The sequence below is a fragment of the Ambystoma mexicanum genome, chromosome 12, assembly GCF_040938575.1.
Source record: "Ambystoma mexicanum isolate Mex_15411 chromosome 12, UKY_AmexF1_1, whole genome shotgun sequence".
Classification (NCBI taxonomy): domain Eukaryota; kingdom Metazoa; phylum Chordata; class Amphibia; order Caudata; family Ambystomatidae; genus Ambystoma; species Ambystoma mexicanum.
This window is the reverse complement of record NC_090936.1, coordinates 441,528,217-441,550,609: the sequence shown is the minus strand read 5'-3', so window position 1 is coordinate 441,550,609 and position 22,393 is coordinate 441,528,217. Positions and strand designations below refer to the sequence as shown.

General features: G+C 45.8%; 1 protein-coding gene and 1 long non-coding RNA gene across 7 annotated transcripts in view; one reads left to right on the top strand and one right to left on the bottom strand.

The window, feature by feature from the left end:
* The window catches only part of CACNA2D4 (calcium voltage-gated channel auxiliary subunit alpha2delta 4), a 1,390,363-nt gene that overhangs the window by 179,091 nt on the left and 1,188,879 nt on the right, over positions 1 to 22,393 (top strand). For all 6 annotated transcript variants that reach the window (XM_069628636.1, XM_069628639.1, XM_069628635.1 and 3 more), the window contains exon 2: positions 21,677 to 21,758. In XM_069628636.1, the coding sequence (XP_069484737.1) occupies positions 21,677 to 21,758 (82 nt within the window). The remainder of the gene's footprint in view (positions 1 to 21,676; positions 21,759 to 22,393) is intronic.
* Positions 1 to 22,393, bottom strand: part of LOC138513626 (uncharacterized) — a 481,408-nt gene that overhangs the window by 104,653 nt on the left and 354,362 nt on the right. The window lies entirely within an intron of this gene.

Here is a 22,393-nt window from a genome sequence, read left to right as displayed (position 1 = left end):
TCCTATCCATATGTGACGCAGGCCAACGTCTATGTAGGTGCGTCTGCCGGTCTGGATATGTTCGTCCGGTACTTACGAGTGGGAGAGTCACTTGAGGGCTTTCGGCTGGGTCTAGGTATGTGGTCAGTCTCTGCAGCCTTCCTTTGTGGCTATTTTCCATGATGTTTTATGCTCTGTCGAGTGGTTGGTTCTTTGGTTTGAGTGTTTGTCCAATTTGAGAGTGGCCGAGGTTGGAGTTATTTCCATCATTGTTTTAATGTCTGGGCATTCTAGTGCGTCTCTGTTGTGGTTACGCTTTGAAGAGCCATGATTTAAGGCGTTTCCTGAATGCTAGGTGGTTTGTTGTATTCTGTATATTCTTAGGTAGGTCATTCCAGGTTTTGGGTGCCTGGTGATAGAAAGACGATCCTCCGAGTTTTTTTCTGTTGTAGGGTTTTGGTTCCAGGCGTATGTCGGTGCTTGATCTTAGTGTTCTTGTCGGTTGATGTAGGCGTAGTTTGTCGCTTAGGAACTCTGCGCCTTGTTTGTGTATTGCTCTGTGCGTGATGCACATGGCCTTGAACTTTATTCGTCATTTCAGTGGTAGCCAGTGTAGTGTTTTTAGCGCGGGTGTGATGTGTTCTCTTCTGGGTAGCTTGTGGAGTCTGGCTGCTGCATTTTGTATGCATTGCAGTTTTTTTAGAAGTCGTTCGGGCAAGCCCAGGTATAGGCTATTGGCATAGTCTACTCTGGACATGATCAGAGCGATGATGTTAAGTGTTTTGTTGGCGAATGACAGGAACGGTAGGATCCTTTTTGCTGCTCACAGGAGGAAGAAACATTTCTTGATTACTGAGTTTACTTGTGGCTCCAGAGTGAGATTGTTATCCATCAGGACCCCTAGGTTTTTTACAGTTGATGATGGTTCTGTTGTGGTGCCAAGCTCTCTTGGCCAGGGGATGTAGTTGATGTCTCCTCCCTTTTTTGAAACAATCATTATCTCTGTTTTGCCTGAGTTGATTTTGAGATGGTTGAGGTTCATCCAGTTGAATATGTCACGAAGACAATTCTCTAGTGTGTGGTTTCCTTCTCGGGTGTCTTGTATGTTGAAGATTATTTGAGTATCGTCGGCGTAGTTGTAGCATGTGAGGCTGTGTTTTTTGATGAGTTTGATTAATAGGTACATGTAGATGTTGAATACAAGCGGGGAGAAGGATGATCCTTGTGGTACTCCGCACGTGGAGACTCTGAGTTTGGATTTACAAGGTTTCATCCATATTGTTTCTGTTCTGTTTGTTCGGAAGGATTTGATCCACAGTAGGGCAGTGTCTGTTATCCCTAGTCCTTCTAGTCTCTTTATGAGGATGGTGTGGTTGACAGTGTCGAAGGCTGCAGACAGATCAAAGAGAATCAGGGCGGTGCTGTTGTCTGAGTCTGCATTTGTTTTTAGGTCGTCCCATATTGAGAGGAGAGCCGATTCTGTTCCTCTCACAGGTCTGAAGCCAACTTGTGCCTGGTCTAGTAGGCAATGCTCTTCTATGAATTCTTGGGCTATTTGGTAGACGTACGTTTCTAGCAGTTTGGCTATGTAGGGTATTTTGGAGATGGGTCTGTAGTTAGATAAGTCCTCTACGTTTCCTGTTGTGTCTTTGAGTAGCGGCTTGATGTAAGCCGATTTGAAGGCCTGCGGTACTTTACCTGTTGAGATTGAGAGATTGAGGAGGTTTCTGTGGTATTCCATGGGGGTTCCTTGTTTGAGAATTGTTTTGTATATCTCCGGGGGGCAAGGGTCTTCAGGAGAGCCCGATTTGTTGCTTTGGTTTACCAGTTTGACGAAAGCCTCAACTGATATTTCTGGGAAGTTTTGTAGCTTGTTTGCGTGTTCCTCGTCTGTGTCGGTGGGGTTTGAGCTGTGAACGCTTGGTCTGTTTTGTATGGTGTGTTGGATGGAGGTTATTTTGCTTTTGAAGTGGTCTCGGAGGTCCTCGCAAAGTTTTGTCGATGGGATTGGTGTGTTGTTGCAGGCCGGTGGGTTTTTTATTTCGTTTATGATTTTGAATAGTTCTTTTTGAGCGTTTGGTGCTCTAAAGATTCGGTTGTCGTAATGTTTCCTCTCCGCTTTTTGTATTTCCTTTTTATATGCGCGGATCTGTTGTAGGAATTTCAATTTGTTTGCGCTGGTGTTGTTGGTCCTCCATTCAGATTCTAGTTTTCAGTTTTTCCTTTTCATGGTGTTGAGTAGTGGGGTGAACCATTTTGCTGTAGTTTTCTTGCGTGAAGGGGTGAAGGGCTTTTCTTTGGCGATGTCATCAAGGGTAGTTGCGATCCAGGTATGAAGTAGGGCAACTTTTTTGTCTAGGTCTGCTTCTTCCATGGTTGATGCTTGTGGTTGGCTGAGTTCTAGGTGCTCGGTTAGGTTGAAGTTTTTTATGGTTCTCCAATTTCTTTTCATCATGATGGGTTGTTTTTCTTGTTGCTTTTTTGTTGGAGCGGCTGTTGTGATTATGAACGGAATAATGAGGTGGTCGCTCCAAAGTATTTGAATTGGGGGTGCCGTGGTGATGAGATCCTTATTGGCGAAGATTGCGTCAAGTGTGTGCCCTGCTGAATGGGTTGCTCCCTTGACTAGTTGTTGTAGGTTCATGGCAGCTAGTTGGGCGGTTAGGGATTTTTGTGTAGTTGTGGTTTCTTCGTCGAACCAGATGTTGAAATCTTCCAGGATTATCAGATGATTGTAGTTGATGGCTAGGGTAGTGATTGCTTCCGTGAAAGCGTCTATGAAAGTTGCATCGTAGGTTGGTGGTCTGTATATCAGTATGAATTTGAGGTTGGTTTTGGGGTTTACTGAAAGTCGTAGTATTAAGGATTCACATTTATCGATGTTTAGTGGATCTTCCATTTTGATGGCCAGTTGTTCCTTGTGGATGATCGCTAGTCCCTCCCCTCTTTTGGATTTTCTGTTTGTTTGGATGCATTTGAAGTCTTCAGGCAGGCAGTTGTTGACGGTGATCTTGTAGTTTTCGTCTAGCCATGTTTCGGTTACGAATAGGATGTCTATGCCTCCTTCTGACAGGAGGTCGTATATTTCCGTTGCGTGTTTGGACATTGACCTTGCGTTTATAAGGTTACAGTGGATTCTCTGGGTGAGATTTTGTTTTGAGGTTATTTGTTGTTTGAGTTTGTAATTGTCTTTCGTGAAGTTTCCGCATTGATGTCGGTAGGATGAAGAACGGCGACAGCTGCTTCTTCATTGAAGCGGTCTTTTAAGTTAATAACAGGGCTGATTAGTGTTTGTGTTTCTGCTGTGATGCTACTCGGATGAAGATCAGCAGTGGTTTCTTCATTGGGTCTGATTGTTGGGTGGAAGGTGGCGTTGTTGGTTGTTGGTACTTCGCCGTATTGTGCGGGATGTAGTGGGAATCGATGTTGCCCCTCTGTTCTTGTAATGTAAGGGGTAATGGGGTTGGAGCCCTCCCACTCTCTTGTTGAGTGCCCCCATCTTTTTTCCGCGTGTATCAGGAAATTCTTTGCATGTTTCGAGGTTTCCGTGTTGGGGTGTCGGTGTACCGTGGTTGTTGCGAGGTAAGGTGTGAGGTATTAGGATTTTTCTCTTGTGGATTTTGTTCTGGTTGTGGCTGTTTTAGGCATGTTTTCTTCCAATGGGGCTGTTTCTTGTGGGTTCTGTCGGTGTTGTGTGTTCGCGTCCCTTGTTGCACGATCTTGTTCTCTTTCTCTGTGTCCCTTCGTGGTACGGGCCATTTTCCAGTCTAGGTGCAGGCGGAGTATGGTAGTTGGTCCTCTATGCTGTGCTGTGCGGTCGCAGTGACCTCGGTTTTCCTTCTCTGGATACGCTGGGGTGTACTCTGGCTCAGTGTTGCTTTCTGTCGGTGGGTAGGGTGTGTTTCTTAAGGGTGCACTGTCGGGGGTTAGGGTGTTAACTGTCTGCTGGTATGGGATTTAATTGAGTTAGGTGATGGTGGGTTTCCGGGATTGGTAGAGTACTGAACTAAGCACAGTTAGATTATTGTATAGTATAGTGGGTGAGAGTCCTATCAGTGCAATCTAAGCATCACACAGTGCTGTTCGGAGACAAGGCCCCTGCTGAGTCTGAGAGACCTGCACAGTGGGAGAGACGCACACCGGCGCAACCTAGACACCACACAGTGTAGTTTGGAGACGGAGCCCTCTCTAAACTTGAGAGACCCGCGCAGTGGGAGAGAGGCCTATCAGTGCAATCTAAACATCCTACTCAGCAATTTGGGGAGAGAGCCCCTGCTAAAGTTGAGAGACCTGTATAGTGGGAGAGAGGCCTATCAGTGCAACCTAAACATCACACAATGCAATTTGGAGACAGAACCCCTGCTAAACTTGAGAGACCCACCCAGTGGGAGAGGCCTATCAGTGCAATCTAAACATCCTACACAGCAATTTGGGGAGAGAGCCCCTGCTAAATTTGAGAGACCTGTATAGTGGGAGAGAGGCCTATCAGTGCAACCTAAACATCACACAATGCAATTTGGAGACAGAACCCCTGCTAAACTTGAGAGACCCGCCCAGTGGGAGAGAGGCCTATCAGTGCAATCTAAACATCCTACACAGCAATTTGGGGAGAGAGCCCCTGCTAAATTTGAGAGACCTGTATAGTGGGAGAGAGGCCTATCAGTGCAACCTAAACATCATACAATGCAATTTGCGGGCAGAACCCCTGCTAAATTTGAGAGACCCGTACAGTGAGAGGGGGGCCTATCAGTGCAATCTAAACATCATGTGATGCAGTTTGGGGACAGAGCCCCTGCTTAATTTGAGAGACCTGTATAGTGGGAGAGAGGCCTATCAGTGCAACCTAAGCATCATACAATGCAGTTTGCGGGCAGAACCCCTGCTAAACTTGAGAGACCTGTGTAGTGGGAGAGAGGCCTATCAGTGCAATCGAAACATAATTGTATTATGTAAAGAACGTATTTCTCTTGCAGGATAGAGTTATTTCCCTTCCAAAAGAATTAGGAGCTTATCAAATTGTAACAAGGTGAATTTGGAGTTCGCCTTTGAATATAGTATTGAACAAACCAGCAGAGTGGGAGAAAGAGGGGTCTGTGGTGCCTGTGTGATACGCTACCCGTGACTGGAGGCTGAGCAGTAACTCTTTCATTGCCGCTGCTACTCAGGAGGTGGAGCTGCTAATCTGTTATTACTAAACCTATGTTCTGCGCAGAGTACAGCGCCGAGTGGGAGAAAGAGTGGTCTGCGGCGCATGTGTGATACGCTACCCGTGACTGGAGGCTGAGCAGTATCTCTTTCATTGCCGCTGTTACTCGGGAGGTGGAGCTGCTAATCTGCCATTACAAAACCCTGTTTGCCGCACAGAGCACGGCACAGAGTGTGAGCAAGAGTGGTCTGTGGTGCCTGTGTGATACGCTACCCGTGACTGGAGGCTGAGCAGTAACTCTTTCATTGCCGCTGTTACTCGGGAGGTGGAGCTGCTAATCTGCCATTACAAAACCCTGTTTGCTGCTCGGAGTGTGAGCAAAACTGGCCTGCGGTGGTCTGCGGAGGTGCTAAGTCTAGCCACTAGCTGTGTATTCATATCACTGCATCTGCTGGGGGCAAGCCCTTGGTTTTGTGTATCCCTCTTAAGCCAAGTAAATGACTAAAAATGCAGGAAGCGGAAGGGACCTAAGCCACCATTACTAAAGGCATATGCCTTACGCAGCCAGGGCCAACGGGGATTTATGACTAGGTCTAAACAGAAACCCCAGCAGCTGCGGGTGGTGCAGGACATTTCTCAGAGCTCAAGTGAGACCGTGACATCGTCCGCTGTAAGAATGGCCGAGATTATAAATCCCACTTGTATTGAAGCAAGCGCACCCGTGAGAAGTCCTAAGAACGGGCAAATGACCACATTTGTTCACCCGGTGCCACAGCAAATGGATTCCCCCACTGCATTTTCTGCTGTTGCATCATCGGCGGCTCGCTCCCTGCTGTCGAGTAAGACTATTGACAAGGATCATTCATTGTTAAGCCTGTGCTCGGACTTGAGAAGAAATTCTCTTGGGGCCCAGGGCGTACCAGTAGAGTTGGTGGGATCACCACCTGGCCCTCATTTATTGGCCAGTTCTGATTTGGTTGCCATAGCAGACATTCCTAATGAAAAGACAGACTCCTTTAGTACAGACTCCAGTGAGAGTCTAGGGCACCAAAGTACGATTATACAGGACTCCTCCAAAACACCTACTTTGAATGCAATAGCGGTCACAGAGGATGCGATTTTTGGCATGTGTGCCACATTGTTCAGCAAACAAAAGGAAAGGCCATCAAAAATACATTGGCCAGTGTTGTAGACATCATTTCGCTTATAAGTGCCCCTAAAGACTGAAATATGGCCATACTGGCAGAGGATGGAGGGGAAGGCCAAGAGGAGGTCCTTCTTCGCATTGTGACTCTCGCATGATGAATACCCCTCCTTCGTTGACACGACTGTCAGGGGTGCAGAGTGATACTTCATTTTCTCCCATGGGAGGAGCCCTGTGCTGCCCACAGCCATTGAATACAGGCAAACTGGGGCATAAAAGAAGAACACATCTACAGAGGGAAGCTGTACCCAAGAATGGTGGGAAATTGCCTAACATCCTTCTGAACACATTAGCTGTGAATAACAGCAAGGAGGGCGAACATCAAGCAAGAAAACCATCTTTACCCATTGCATCTAAAGATACTCAGCTGGCAGCTATGCAAGTTGGCCCAATGAATAAATGGCTGGGGGCGCCTGCACCTATAAGAACAACACAGCTGAATAGGAGGGAAAGAAGGCAAGGTTTTGTGCATATATTTGTGCATGGTTATTTGTGTTGTTTACTTTTTACATAGCAGGTGATGCTATTTTTATTGTTTGTAATGTGCTAAAGTGTGTTCTTGATTGAATATAAACTAAATGCATAATAAAAATAAATAAAAAAAGAAGGCAAGGGTACAGGAATAGTGGAAAATTGGCCGCATATAATGACATACCAACTGTGCCTTGTGTTGGAGTACAACGCTCCTTAGCGACAATATCTGCAAAGCATTTATTTGCCCCTGTGGTTAATAGCCCTGGCACATCTAGCAATTTCATTCTGACAAATACAGCAGATAATGTGGGTGAAAGAGGTAATGCAGAAGAGAGCACCGTGGATCTGCGCCAGCCAACGGGCCCTGGGCTATTACATCAGCCCACGAAGCAATTTATTACATCTGGCACACATTACGAAACAGAAAGACCTGCATGCCCAGCTGCTAGCATTCTCAGCCGCAGCATCAGAATAGAGGAATTGAACACCGCAGCCTGCAGCCTTTTTCTAAACAGAAGTCATTTGAAACCTATGTTTCAAGTTAATGACTTCTAAAGACATCACGACCTCGGCGGTAACCCTTAAATCCGGCGGTAGTGCTATTACCGCCGGATTTAAGGGTCCGCCGAATCAGGGCCTCGGTGGATTTCAACCCAGCTCTGAGCAGGTGTGAAATCCGCCGAGAATTCGCGCTCATACCGCCGGCGGGAAATCCGCCGGCGGTATGAGCGCGAAATTTCCCCATTGAGCCCAATGGGGAATGGGGCATTCCCGAATGGGCTCAATGGGGAATGGGGACTACCAAGTCCGCCCAACTCGTGATCCCGCGCTATTAGCGCCGGGGGCTGTGGCGGTCGCGCTAATAGCCCCCGCGCTTATACCGCCAGCGTTGCCGCCAAGGTCGTGATGAGGCACATTGAGTTTGTGAATTTACCGAAATATCATAGCTCAACGAACTGGGCGGTGGTGGCGTTTGTATGACCCCTTGATAGTGGAGCAGTTGCTGTGCTTTACAGATGAGCTCCGCATATTGGGACTTGGTTTGCAAATCCGCAAAACTCTGGAAACGCTTACTGAGCGGTCTCCGGCCTTTCCCTGCACTGCGATTGGGGAAAAGTGAAGCTATAAGTACCTAGAAAGTGTGGGAACCATAAGAGCCAAACTGACAAGCAAAGGTTTGGGGAGGCATCGGGGGCACATAAGGAAACTGGGCAGTTGTCATTGAGTGGCTCGCCCAGGTCCTGAATTGCAGGGGGTATAACCCAATTGACAGTCCTATCTTGGAACACACAAGGCTTCAAATCCTTCACAGGCTCTGAAGAGGGATTAAGCGCCCTTTGCTGGGCTGGTTTATTGCTCCTTCAGGAGACAAGGCTTCTTTCTGATGTATCTACTCGATGGATACAAAACCTTCTCCCAGCTGGCACAGTAAACGGGCGCGTGGGTCATCCTGGGATGGTGGGGGGTTTATGTATTGGTATCAGATGTAATATTGAAGCCCGTCAAGTTGACGTGGGAAGGGACTGTCATCATTGTATAGGTATATAGATTATGAACCTCCCTAGTAGGCAAGTCTGAATGTATACCACCCCCCCCCCCCGGGTGGCACCCAAGATTTGAAGATTAGAACTAAGATTAAAGAAGTAATAGCGAAGTTGCAAAAATCTGAACCTCGGGAGGAGACACTGGTGGGGGGTGACTTTAATGCTCATTGTGTAACTGCACTGGATGAATGGCTATTAAAGTGTGAACGCAATAATACAACAAAAGCCATAATTAAAGGGAAAAAGCATATTAGTAGTCTGCTAAATAAAGGCAGGAAATAGTCGAACATACCAGCGAAAAATCATCTGACTCGCCTTACTCCTAGTGGCATTGATACACTGGTTGGAGCTAGAACCAGGCATAGTGGAGAAAGCTCTTCTTGTCTAGGCAGTATTTTTGCCACCAGAATTTGGCAGTCTCTGATGGTGAATTTCAATATCAGGGAAACCACACTTAGTGACCGCTCGAAATTGTGTGTATCCTTTGGAATGAACCATTTTAGTAAAATAAGTATTCTTATGGCCGCGGCTGTAGTTTCTGTCTTGGCCAATAGATTAGGATGCTCCGAATGCAACATTGAAACGCTGAACACGTTTTTGGAACTTCAAGAAAGCTTGGTTGAACCTCTTCTTGGCAGATGTCCCAATACCTTCTCCACATTACTGAAAATGGTTTGACCCCATTCTCAACACAGGAATTCCCCTGTGTTATTGAGGAAGGGCACGTGTCCTTTATTTGATGCAGAAATACATAGGAAATAAGTAGCTCTCCATAGGGGTAACATCCAAATGAAACAGCAGAGTGATTATACACTTGCGGAGAAAAGTGACTTGATAGCATCTCTATGTACCAAATCCAAGAACTGGCTACAAGGACACAAGAATGGTATGGCCTCCTCCATCTGGAGGATGGTCTTCAGCCTCTTCAAAACATACGATTCACGTAGGATGTGGTGCCTTTATCAGAAACATCTTGCCACCATCACTCCAAAGGAAACTTGTGGAATCTCAGAAGCTCAATGGACAACCCGCATTGAAGAATTGTACTGGGATTCTACTTGGTACTCTTTGGAGACAATGGAGACAATTGTACATCTGGCCCGGGGGGATCTGGGTGTAGGGACTCTTGAACTAACAGTAACAAACATCATTGCAAGTCTCAAATCGTCCCGGGCCCCTGGGCCCGATGGATTGGCACATACAGTTCTGAAGAGAAATCCCCTGTATTGGTCAAACTTGCTGGTAATTGTGTACACATGCATACTTAATGTAGGGATTATACCCTACAGTTGGCGTACCTTGATACTTATACCAGTGCAAAAGAAAGGCCAACATTCTGTATCTAGCAATTACCAATTACTGCCAACTGTAGGCACCAGTAGCAAGATTTTAAGGGCATTGACTGAGGGGATGGGTAAGAGACAGCTACTTTCACCACACCAATTCGGTTTTTGGGAAAGGTCACTCAACGGCCCATGCTATATGGCGTGCACAGCTGCTGTTTGCGGATACTTACTGGGACAGTGACGAATCCCATTACCTGTGTTTTATAGATTACACTACCGCCTTTGACTTCGTTTCTAGGCCTCAGTTATGGCGGAAACTAGAAGAATGGGGCATTGATCGTCAATCACTGCATTATTTTGAAGTACTATATAGAGATATAACGGTTAGGATTAGAATGGACCAGGAGGGCACCTTGACAACGGCCTTTAGCCCTAACAGGGGTCTAAATCAGGGGTGCGTTTTTTACCACATATTTACAATTTTAATAAGGTTAAGACAATGATGGCATTTGGATAATGGATTGATTTTTTATAATTGGTTGTTTTACAATGTGTTTTAGACAGATAAAATGTATATAAAATGTATTGTATACATATAAACATGTAAAAGGCTAGGTAACTAGCCATGCACATTTTAAATTAAAAAAACGAAAATTGAACAGGCCAGTTAGCGAGATTTGACAATACAACTATGTGATTACAAGATTGAGAACCCCCTATTTGTGAAACCCATAGCATGCAATATATAACTGCATGCACACTATGGTAAAATAACCAAATGCAGCATACCCTATGGGGAAATCCTAAGGGCAAGACACAACTGTATTTGGCATCTACAAGTATCTAATTGATCGAGGCTTTCATAATTGGTGCTTATTCAGACTGTGATAAAAATGAAACGGGTCAGTAGAGAAATCCTAAAAAGGAGGGCTTTTGGATGATCGGGGCATCTATTTTCTCTGCTCTTTTCATCTCCCTCTTACATCTGCAAGCTGCTATCATATTCTGCCTATGGCTGGATATTTCTTGAGGGTCATAAACAGTTACAGATCAATTTCCTGCGTGTGTGAACCCCTCCATTTTCCTTTCTCTCCTCCCCTCTTGTAATGTTTAACATGTGTATACCCTTCATTAAAAGTGATATGTATTATTCATAGACCAGGTCAATGAGAATGAACATCAAGTAACAAAGAAAGTGTCGTAAAGATTTATCTGCCGACATGTTTGGCATAGTTATAGTACATTTGCTATCCATTGAATTAATCTGAATATAATGTTTTTTTATTCACTGTCTGGCTGTTAGGACATGTTTGCCATTGTAAAGTGGCTGGCAGTATTGTGTAAGTGAGGGTTTCAATTGACACAGGAAATTATGTTATTGAAGAAGTGGAAAAACAGGGTTTTTTGTCCTTGACAAACACAGGGCTTTTTATCCTTGACAAAGTTCCAGGAAGAGCAAAATGCTTTGGGTTTCTTCTGTCCCCATGGTCATTATGCCTGGCCTATATTTCTAAAGGTTTTTGATAAGAGATATATTTGTATATGACCCTGGCGTGCTTCCCACTTTTCCTTTGTCTACAATCAGGCACATGTATGTGCACGTGGTCAATCGAAAGCGTTTGCTATTTGTTGAGGATTCCAGAGCATCATTCCAGCAGTCACGTGACAGGATGGGGAACTGTTAGCTGTAGTAAATCACACATTCAATGTGCCAGTCTTTCTGAATCATGCCCCGTGTGCCAGTGTCGGGTAGGCATGGAGACCTATACCTCTTATGAACATCTGGCTCTCCCTCCTCCCATTGCATCTGCGCAGCTGTACCTTTTTATCATGCCAGTGAAGGTGCAGTGTATTATGACTTCAGTTTCCCCTTAGTGCAACTTCTAAAACTCCCCAAAGACTCCATTGTGCCCTGGAGACTTCTGACCAGCTAAGGAGTGGATGCCAAGAGACTTCACCCCGGGTCTCTCTGTCCATAATCAAGCTTTGTTCCTTGGATTTTCTTGGGAGCTCCACAATCTTTAGGAACTTTCTGACCCTACTTTGCTAGTTGAGCTCTTCATAACAACTTGAACGTGCCATTTATTTCCTGGCGTTCATATGTTATGCCCCCCTTGTCATTGTCGTGTACAGTGGATTTCTTAGCGGTTGTGTGTCTGCATGGTGTGGGACCCTCATGTATGCCCCCCAGGACTGCCGCAGTGTTAAAGCAACCCGTTATGCGTTTCATGTGCACCTTCTATTTATTTTATGTTTTGTTTGGTCTATGCCTTGAACCTCGCAGGCAACTCTTCATTAGGTCCACAATATCCAGGATTTACTGCAGGATTTTGACCAAGGTGTACCTTTGCTTAAAGTTGCTTTATTTGTGTAATGAAGATCCATTAAAGGTTAGTTTGAGATCCTACAACCCTTATTTATGTCCTTCCCGGCACCCATGTTATGATATGTTATAATCCTGCAGAGTCACGTGACTGTTCTCTTTGGACAATGGCTATAAGAACCAGAAAAGTTCATAGAATTGCTCTTCTATGTAGCACTTTGCTTAGAAACAATGGGGGTCATTACGACTTTGGAAGTAGCCATGGTGCTATTAGCAACATGGCTGCCTCCAAAGTCGTGTCCGGGACCGGCTTCTCTGAATGGGCACTTACCGGGTCATTCCAACCTTGGAGGACCCGGTAAGTCCCCATTCAGAAAACCATTCCCCATTCCCATTCGAGCCCCCATAGGGCTGAATGGAATGGGGAGGGAGCTAATAACGGGCCCGCAAGTAGCGGGTCCGTTATTAGCTTCCTGGTCCCTTAGCAGCTCCCACTAAGGACGGCTGGTTTTACCAGCCGGCCTTAGTGGGACCCGATAAGGGACCTCGGAATGCGGCGTTAAGGGGTTAACGGCACCGGCATCCTTACCGGTGCCGTTAACCCCTTACTGCCGCACTCATAATGAGGCCCAATGTCCCCAAGATTGAATGTGGATAGATCACCCTCCCAAGTTCTTCTAGCAGGGCAGTATTCAGGCTGAGAACCTTGAAGGCATTAATACATTATATCTGGGTTAAAGTACCCCGTTGTTTGGGACCGAGTGAGGGCGATAGAGGCAAGCTGGGTATGTGAATGCTTTCTCAACCACAAGGCACGCATAGGCTCCTCAGAAAGAAATGGCAGGACTAAATGACACGTATATACCCGGATCACAGCTGATTGGAGGAGGGCATGGGCACAGGCGAAAAGTCAGCAGATCGTGATAGATCGACCGCGCCGCGGGACTGTGATCGTGCCATTGCACCAGCTTCCGGTGTTTAGCTACTAGATGGCATATGCCCCTGAATGTGATCTATCGCGAGCTGTGTCTCTATGGCTGGCAGTCCCCCTGTGTTATTCATGTATTGTATGTATCTTTGTGTGTGTGTGTTTTGTGGCTGTTTTTAATGAAATGGGCAAGACAGTAGTAGTGTATTGCTAATTTATTCCATGATCACTGGTCAAGTACACAGGCAGTCAATTTCTACCCATGTGCAGCCAGGAGCAATAGATTTGCTTTGGAAAGAGTGAATATCTTACTGTTAAATGAGGGACAGTCTTAGACTGTGTGTTATGATGTCACGTGACATGTATAAAGTAGAGAACATTCGTCATTGTGCAGCCTTGTGGCGTTGACTGGTGGGTCATTAGCGTGTGACATCTGCTGGTTACAGGATTTCCGAAGGAACTTGGAACCTTCCCCCACATCCTGGTTCTCTTGCAGGTATTCCTCGCACAGCTGCGTGCTTGCTAACCATGTTCTTCGGAACGTCCCCCGACGATGGTGATGGGCCAGCGATATGTCCCTGATTTTGATTCTACTTTTTCTTTGATTGGCTCGCCCCCTCCCCGCCCCCCCCCCCGTCTCTGTGTTACCTACCAATCTAAACGCTCCATTTGTAACGCACAGGCCGGGGGCTCCTCCATGGGAACACTCACTGGTGGATATAAACCAGGTTCTATGTATCCTGGTCTCCCTACATAAAGGGTTAAACATGAAGCCGAAAGCCAATTCAGTGACTCTGGAATCACTCTTGTTTAAATGTGAACATGTAAAGTTTCGTGCTTTAGCCAAGGAATTTCAGTTTTCTCATGGACTGAGCAATTCAACGCCCAGTGTGATTCCAACAGTGGAGCCCTCTGTAGAGAACAGTATTTAGGGGTAAAGTGAATTTAGTGCCTGTGCGCCACCCTCTATCATATAGTTGGATACATAGGGGTCATTCTATCCTTGCTGCAGCGGCCTGAGACAGACATTCATTTTTAGTCAGTCAGAGGGTAGGAAATGGTAGTAGTAAACATTTAGGACGGCAGCTGCACTAAGACATAAGGCAATAAGCATGGTGCTTATTTTTTTAATTTCTCGTTATTAAGCATTTTAGTGTAAATTAATACATAACTTTTTTGCTTACTCGTCCAATTGTTCATTTACTCGCCATCCTACCTAGCCGAACAAATGCCGAAGGGTGTATGGTGCTTATTGGAATGTATTGAGGGTTCCAAGTTGGATTGTTGGTGCTGTGAGCCAACATAGACCTGTTGCTGGCACGTGCTTATGTTTCATCCTTTATCGGGCTTTGTCAAGGCATTACATCATATATGTAATATGTTGTACATGCAATCATTTCAGGCCGTAACAGATATAGATTCAGTATAAATAGTCCAAATGTACCATTGGTTTACAAGTTTGTCTGTGTTATACATGTCATAGCACTTATGGTGTGTAGGCTTGCTGTATTTGAACACACGTTTAGTACAAGTTATTGCGCTCAGTACGTGCATTCAAGGACTCATTAGCAATCATTTTAGTTACACTGGGCCTCATTACACGTAGTGCGGTAAACCATGGTGCTATTAGCACCATGGTTCATGCCGGTAATTTACCAGTACCGCCTTGGAGGAAAGGGGAATTACCGCCCTATTCCAAGGTTGGGAAGGCGGTAACTCTGCCTTCCTCCATTGCCCTTCCCCATTCCCATTTTTGCCCCAAAGGGCTCTATGGGAATGGGGAAGGCGCTAATTACGGTACCGCAAATTACAGTACCGTAATTAGCACCCTGGTCCCTTCGCGGGTTGGTTTTTAACGCAGGCGTTAAAGTACCAACCCGCAAAGGGACCCAGTAGTAAGGCGGTAAGGGTTTACCGCTACCGGTGCCCTTACCGTTACCGGTACCGGTAAACCCTTACCGCACTCCGTGTAATGAGGCCCACTGTCATTTATAAAGATGTGGAGGAGGGAAGTAGAGGGGGGACATAGAAAGAGAGAACCTGAGAGTTAGAGAAGGATGGGAGTGGACTCTGTATATATTAATGGTACCCTTTCATGGAGTACCTGGTAGCATCGGGTCCAGTGGTATCTGTCATATGGTGTGTCCTAGAGTGACTGGTAATGAATGGCAAGTACATTACCGTGAGTTGTGTCCATAATAAAGGGGCAGGTCGAGGTGCTATAGTTAATACAGACTGTAATTGCCATTTACGGCGTGTTCAGCGTACACTGTGCTAGTTTCATGTTAAAGAGTGTTTCACAATTGTAAAGTGCTCTGTGCAGGATTGTTAGCTAAAATATCCCAAAGTGGCATCATATAGTTCAGGTTTTACCCATAGGATCACTGTCCGTCAGTTGTGTCCGCGCCACGTCTCTAAGTCGCGTTATATTCGTCTCGGGAGGATAGCTCAGCAGCAACGTGCTCGCCTTGGAAGCAAGACGACACAGAGCAACACAGGTTCGATCCCCGGGTCCGCGCTTAAAAACCTCTGGGTATTAAGCGCGTTATAAATAACCAATCATATCATTTCTATACATTGCAAGCCTGGGTGGTTCTGGTAAGTATTGCATGGTTCTCATTTAATGTTACCAATGGAGGTTCTTACGCAAAAGTTTCCATTTCCCTTGTGTCAGTCATTGTAGATACTGGACCTCAGGTAGATGTATCGTGTTAATGCCCTAGGGGGTTAGAAGAGGTAGTCATTCAAACGTTCTAGTGAGGTCAGATATTAGTAATCCAAATGGGTATGGGCATCCCTGTGTGATGGTTCCTACCTTAGGGTGGTCTTGAGAGAATTATCCTAATAGGAAGACGATGCTCCGTGTGTGTCCTCAGGCACCGCCATCTTAGTAATGGGTGTTTACACTGAAAAGACGGGCCGCGTAGTGCAATGTGGTGACTTCATGAGCATGGTACGTGGTGATGCTGTTTAGCATAGGTGAGCATAGTGGTCAGAAACAGTCGTAGACTGCTCGTCCTTCCCAAAAAATTAGGTTTACAAGTAGGATTGTGCTGCAAGAGAGGGACTCGTTGCAAGTTTTTGGTTTTGACCTGTTCAAATTCGATGACAGCAAATCGGCAGGTGCCGCCATTAATACCCTGGAAATCCACCCACAGTTAAGCGTAGATGCTTCGGCTTTGAGACGCAAAATGAAGATCTCTGAAGAAACAATGGTCTGGTTTTGGCTACTGAATGCCCCGAAATCCTAACGATCATCCAGTCGAGAGCCGCGTACAGATGAAGGGGAGACAGTTATGTCTTGGAGGACAAGGGGTCACTCCCACCTCTTTACTAATCCCGTGGTGGGTCTGGAATTGAACTCGCAAATTATCGTCTGTCTTCAAGGGTCTTGGCTGCAAACTTGCCCTGCGCTTGATGGGTTCTCAGTACAGTGCCAAGCTTCGAGTAACACCACTATCAAAAAAGCAGCGTGGAGGACGTCAATGGTTGAGCTGTATGAGAGGTCATTCTTTATACCAGCTCAATGGTGCCGTCAAAGGGGATATTCCGCAATGGTCAACTTGGTCTAATGGGACTGTGCATTCCACTATTGATTACATCTTTGTGGGGGGGTGGTTGCTTGGAAAATGTAGGTCACTGACCGTTCTCTCGACTGCACTTAGCGATCATTGTAAATTGATCGCTGTGTTTGCTTTGGGGAGGACGGTCGAGTAACCGGAAAGAGTGACTTCAGTTGAGGTGTCGGCTTACACAAAGGGTATTGATATTGATATTTTATTTCTATCGCGCTCGTACACAAGTGTTTCAGAGCGCGACAAGGCAAGGGAGGGGAACAGGGGAGAACAAAACAGCGATCTTACTAGGCCCAGTGACATTGAGAACGCGCAAGTGGATGGGAGAGGGGGAGGGGAAAAGTGCATGGAAGAGGGGAGAAGTGGAAAATGCTAAGCAGAGGCGAAGCAGATACATAACAATACATAAATAATAAAGGCAACACACAGTGGTAGTGCAGCCAGCAATTTGCAAGTGCTAGGTTTAAGGCAGCAGAAATGGGTAGGTCTGATAAGTGCAGGAAGAAAAAGGGGGGCTGTATGGGTACAGATACAGACCCCAGTGCAAGGGGTGGTCCGGAGGCAGTGCGGGAGGGTGGCAGGGTGAGCAGGTGCCTGGGCCCAGAGGACAGAGGGTGACCAGGTGCATGGTGCCAAGTGAGAACAGATGAGCAAGGGAGAGGGGGAGCGAAGGCAGAAGAAAAGAGGAAGGTCTTGAGGTGCTTCCGGAACCGGAGATGGTTTGCCTCAACTTTTAGAGTGGCAGGGAGGCTTTTGAATTTAATCCTTGCATCCACAGGGAGCCAATGGAGAGATTTCAGAGCTGGAGAGATACAATCCCAGGGCTTGAGGCCAAGGACAAGTTTCGCAGTCCTGTTCTGGATTATTTGCAGAGGGCGCAGAGTAGAGGCAGGTAGATTTAGAAAGAGGCTGTTACAATAGTCCAAGCTAGAGAGAACCAGAGCTTGGGATACCATGAGCTTCTGGGGGAAGGAGAGGAAAGGCAGAGTACCTCTGAGGAGGTGGAGTAGGAAATTTGACTTTTTAGAGACATCAGATATGTGGGCGGAGAAGGAAAGTGTGGAATCAAAGATGACCCCGAGATTCTTAGCCTTACAGGTGGGTGTAGGAGGAGGGCCAAGGGAGGCCGGCCAGAGAGTGAGGGGAAAGGATGAGGAAGGTGTGCCGATGAGGAGGATCTCCATCTTGCTGGCATTTAGACAAAGATCATTGGCGGCACACCAGTCTTGAATGGCAGTTAGGCAATCAGAGATGAGAGAGGGAGAGGAGGTGGCAGAGGGCAGCCTGAAAATGAGTTGAGTGTCGTCAGCGTAGCACTGGAAATTTTAGCAGAAAGTGGCAATGCAGTGGGCGAGAGTTGCCAGGTATTGGTTGAAAAGCCAGGGCGAGAGGTTAGACCCCTGGGGAACACCACAGGTAGAGATGATGATAGATGAAAGGTAATCGCCTTTCCTGAAATCAAGTTCTGGTGACGGATGGGAGTCGCTCTCTGATGGAGCTCCTGGAACATACCTCTATGGAGTGGAAGTGTTTGGTATTTTCAGCCTCCAATTTCGAACACTTTGTTGGGGACATAGTTGAGCATAACCAACCGTTGAATCTGATAGTTCGGCAGAAAAATCATTTGCATGTTTATAGTGAGGAAGTAGCGGCTAGAAAGCGCCAACTAAGGAGGGATGTAAGGACATTGAATCAATGTGTTGATATCCCGCTGGATGCTAAAAGAAAACTGATGAGGCAAAAAGCGCAAATCACACAGGAATTGTCTGCGAAAGTCCCGCTGTAAGAGACTCCAAGGAGAGGCAGAGGCCCTTTTTGTTGTCTTATAAAACAGAAATTCTCAGGCTTTATGGCAACTCTTGAATAGTGCTGACCCTCAACAGCTAGCAACGCAAATGAACACAGTGCCATAGAATGATTGGGTCCTGCATTTTACATCTCTATATGCACGACCTCTGGGCACTGTAGAGCATGCAGCATTGCTTTGGGACAACGGTGATCGGATGGACTTAACTCTATTTCATTATGAAAACATCTTGAGGGTAATCATGAAAGTTAGTCCTTCCCGGGCACTGGGTCCCAATAAATAATCGAATGTTTTGCTGAAGAGCAACCCAGCAGCTTGGGCTACTTCCCTCAACATTCTGTTTAGGAGCGTTGTACTTTCGGATCTGTTTCCCCCTTCGTGGTCAAAGACCCATACTGTCCCAATTTACAAGAGGAGTGTAGGAACCAATCCCCTAAACTACAGACCCATTGCTCTTCTGGATGCGGACAGCAAGGTTTTTTCCTCAATCTTGCTGTCCCATTTAGAGGCGTGGGCTGTGGCGGTGGGTCGACTCTCAAAATGACAAACTGGTTTTCGCAGAAATTTAGGAACGGGCTTATAGTGAAAACAATACAGCATTTGGCTTGGGAGGGTTGGTATGATTCTGTCTTCATAGCCTCAAAAGATCTAACAGTGGCATTCAATGCGTTGGATTGCGCACATCTGTGGGATAAGCTCCATAAGACTAACTGTTGGTTTATACTCCCATTCTGAAATCCAAGTAGGCTTGATTCACTCAGGCAGTCTTTCCCGATTCCAACATTCCGGAGAGTCAGACAGGATTGCGTCCTCGCACCCTGCCTTTTTAACCTTTATCTATCTGACACTGGTGAGCACTTAGCAGCAGCAGCATTCATCACACCTGTTATACACAATTTAAGGCCATACTGGTTGTCCTATGTGGATGATGTAGTCATTTTTTCCCGTACTCCGGTAGGACTCCAAAGGTTGATGGATGCCTTCGCGGCATACATGAACAATCGTGCTCTTCAGATTAATTCTTGTAAGACTAAGACTGTACTCCGGTAGGACTCCAAAGGTTGATGGATGCCTTTGCGGCAGACATGAACAATCGTGCTCTTCAGATTAATTCTTGTAAGACTAAGACTGTACTCCGGTAGGACTCCAAAGGTTGATGGATGCCTTTGCGGCAGACATGAACAATCGTGCTCTTCAGATTAATTCTTGTAAGACTAAGACTGTACTCCGGTAGGACTCCAAAGGTTGATGGATGCCTTTGCGGCAGACATGAACAATCGTGCTCTTCAGATTAATTCTTCTAAGACTAAGACCGTACTCCGGTAGGACTCCAAAGGTTGATGGATGCCTTTGCGGCATACATGAACAATCGTGCTCTTCAGATTAATTCTTCTAAGACTAAGACCGTACTCCAGTAGGACTCCAAAGGTTGATGGATGCCTTTGCGGCAGACATGAACAATCGTGCTCTTCAGATTAATTCTTGTAAGACTAAGACTGTACTCCGGTAGGACTCCAAAGGTTGATGGATGACTTTGCGGCAGACATGAACAATCGTGCTCTTCAGATTAATTCTTGTAAGACTAAGATACTGCAATGCTCTAAGTGCCGTTAGAAAAAGCACTTTAGATGGCACATTGGCTCTGAATTTGTGACCAAGGTTAATTCCCTGATGTACTTAGGTTTCCTTATATTGCCAAACCCATCACTGAACAGGGTGACAGAATAACTGCTGGATCACATCATGCCACTAATCAATCAATTGAAGAGGGTTGACACCAGCTACGGTAGCTATTCCCTGAAATCAAGTTTAACATTCTATGAAGGGAAGATAGTCCCTAAAATACTGTACTCAATCGAAGTTTATCCAATTGCCAATTCTTGAAGTCTTGGTTTGTCGAAGGGTTCTGCATGTTCCTAACTCTGTTCCTATGCATGCAATTCGTTATGAACAGGCCTTATATCTCAGCACACCGGCGCTTAGTGGAGAACACTGTCACTGGTTAGGAAAATCTTATGTCCGGACCCAGGTTCCTTGTTTGGGGATTTGAAGAGCATTCTTGATTCAGGGAAATGTAGATGGATGAATGTGATGTTTAATCATTGCAATCTCCTTTTGCGTAAAGTGACTAGCTCTGTCTGTGGACTCAGAGAGAATCCCTGCAGAGGGAAGAAGCTGCTACTCGAATCTGATTGGGTCAACACAGTGGAAAAAATGCACAGATATCCCTCTTTGTCTCACTTGAAGGGGGATCCCAAAAATCAAGGTACCTTAGCCCCCTTTCTAGCGATATATCCAACCAAATCAATCAGGCTTACATTCCTACGCCTTTACTGGAACTTGCATCCGACAAAGCAAATCCTGTTCAGACTTGGCCATTTGGAAGCTGATCAGCTGAGTTGTCGTTTTTGCAAGGGTGAGGGTGTGGGTGAAACCCTTAAATTGCCCAGCCATACAGGGGCAGAGATGGAACAATCTGAAAGAAATTCGATCAGCATTGGAAGGTGGGCTGGGCGAGCATGTTTGGTCTGAATGTTTGTCGGGATGTACTACCTCTATGGTAGTTGTCGTAACAAGCTACATAAAATCTCTCAAGTTAGCTGTATATCCAATGTTGGGTTTTGACTGATATGTATTCTTGTACATTAACTGAATTTATGGTGAGTTTATGTATTCTTGGTATTCTTAATTAGCCTTTTATTGTGTATGTTCATGATTTTTTTTATTTAATTGTATTTGCCAGTTTATTGTATATGTTAAATGTTAACTTGTTTTAACCATTAAACATTAAAAACACAATAGTGCCACACATGTATGAGGAATCGGAAACATGTGATGAGGTTACGCGCTTAGTAGCTGACAGTTGTGTTACAAATTGTTATTGATGATTTTGCTAAGGCCCCACTGGTTACAGAAATTCTGTTCTTGCAAGTTATTCATATTACAACAAACAAAACAAGCGGGCATAGGAACAAGTCAGGTATCCTTTTGCGGCACCACGATAGGCATATTCTAGGTTATCGCGTAATGTCTCATTACAGCCATAAGGGGAACTGCTAGTCATAACGTATAAAAGCAGAAGTGTAAAGTAGAAGAGTCCTTGTGAGAGGGAAGGATATTTGGTTAATGTACACAGGCATATCTGAGTTACATCTTCTGGTTATGGAGCCAGAATTTCACATTCCTTTTGAACCTCTTGAGGGTATGTTCTGTTTTCAGGGTTGTGGGGAGGGTGTTCCAGAGGTTCGGACCTAATTCTGCGAGGGATTAGATCTTTCATGGAACCTTACCTGAGCAAGGACCTCTTGCGGCCATCTGCAGCAGCCTGGGCATATGCCCCTGGAGACCGCCTGGTTATGCTTCTATTCATCAAGCAACTGTGCTCAGATGGTTCTGTTTCTCTCTTTCAGGGTGAAGCTTTGGGCCGATGCCTTCGGGGGAGAAGTGTACTCCATTGCAACTAAGTACTCCGGATCGCTCCTGCTGCAGAAGGTAGGTGGCAGCGAGGGGGCTTTCATTTGGTCTATATATTCTAATGTATTTGTTGCTACCATGGCAATTGCAGATTACATCCCAAACACAAACAGACAACATTTGCTAATGATAAGTGTACATACGTATGCAAATAGTGGTCCAAATGATGAACTAGCGGCGATTGAGCAACACCGAAGGAGCACACCTGAGTATGACAGATCCTAAAGGAAAGCGACAACAGGGTATATGTGTAGGAGCCGTAAGAATGTTTGGAAAGTGCAAAAGAAGCAAAGGTCAAAGTTTAATTAAGGTGCAGAATCAGCATACATAAAATCAGTTGAAAGTGAAAAAAAGACAACATTAATTGCATGTATGCCAGAAGCTGAACTTGAAGTTTGGGATCATGCATGTGTACACCTGTACAGTATGGAAAGCCAAGTGTTCCATGTATGACCAGATGACTTGGTCAAGGTGACCGAGGATTTGCCAGATTTTGAGAGTACAGCCCTGGATGGCATCCCTACGCACACACTGGCACCCTTGAAAGCAGTGTGTGGCACGGCAGTGAGCCCAGTCCCCACCACTCGCCTCTGGCGTCACAGTGACTTGATGCTATGTTATAAAAATGTATAGCGCGCACGTTCCCCCGGAGG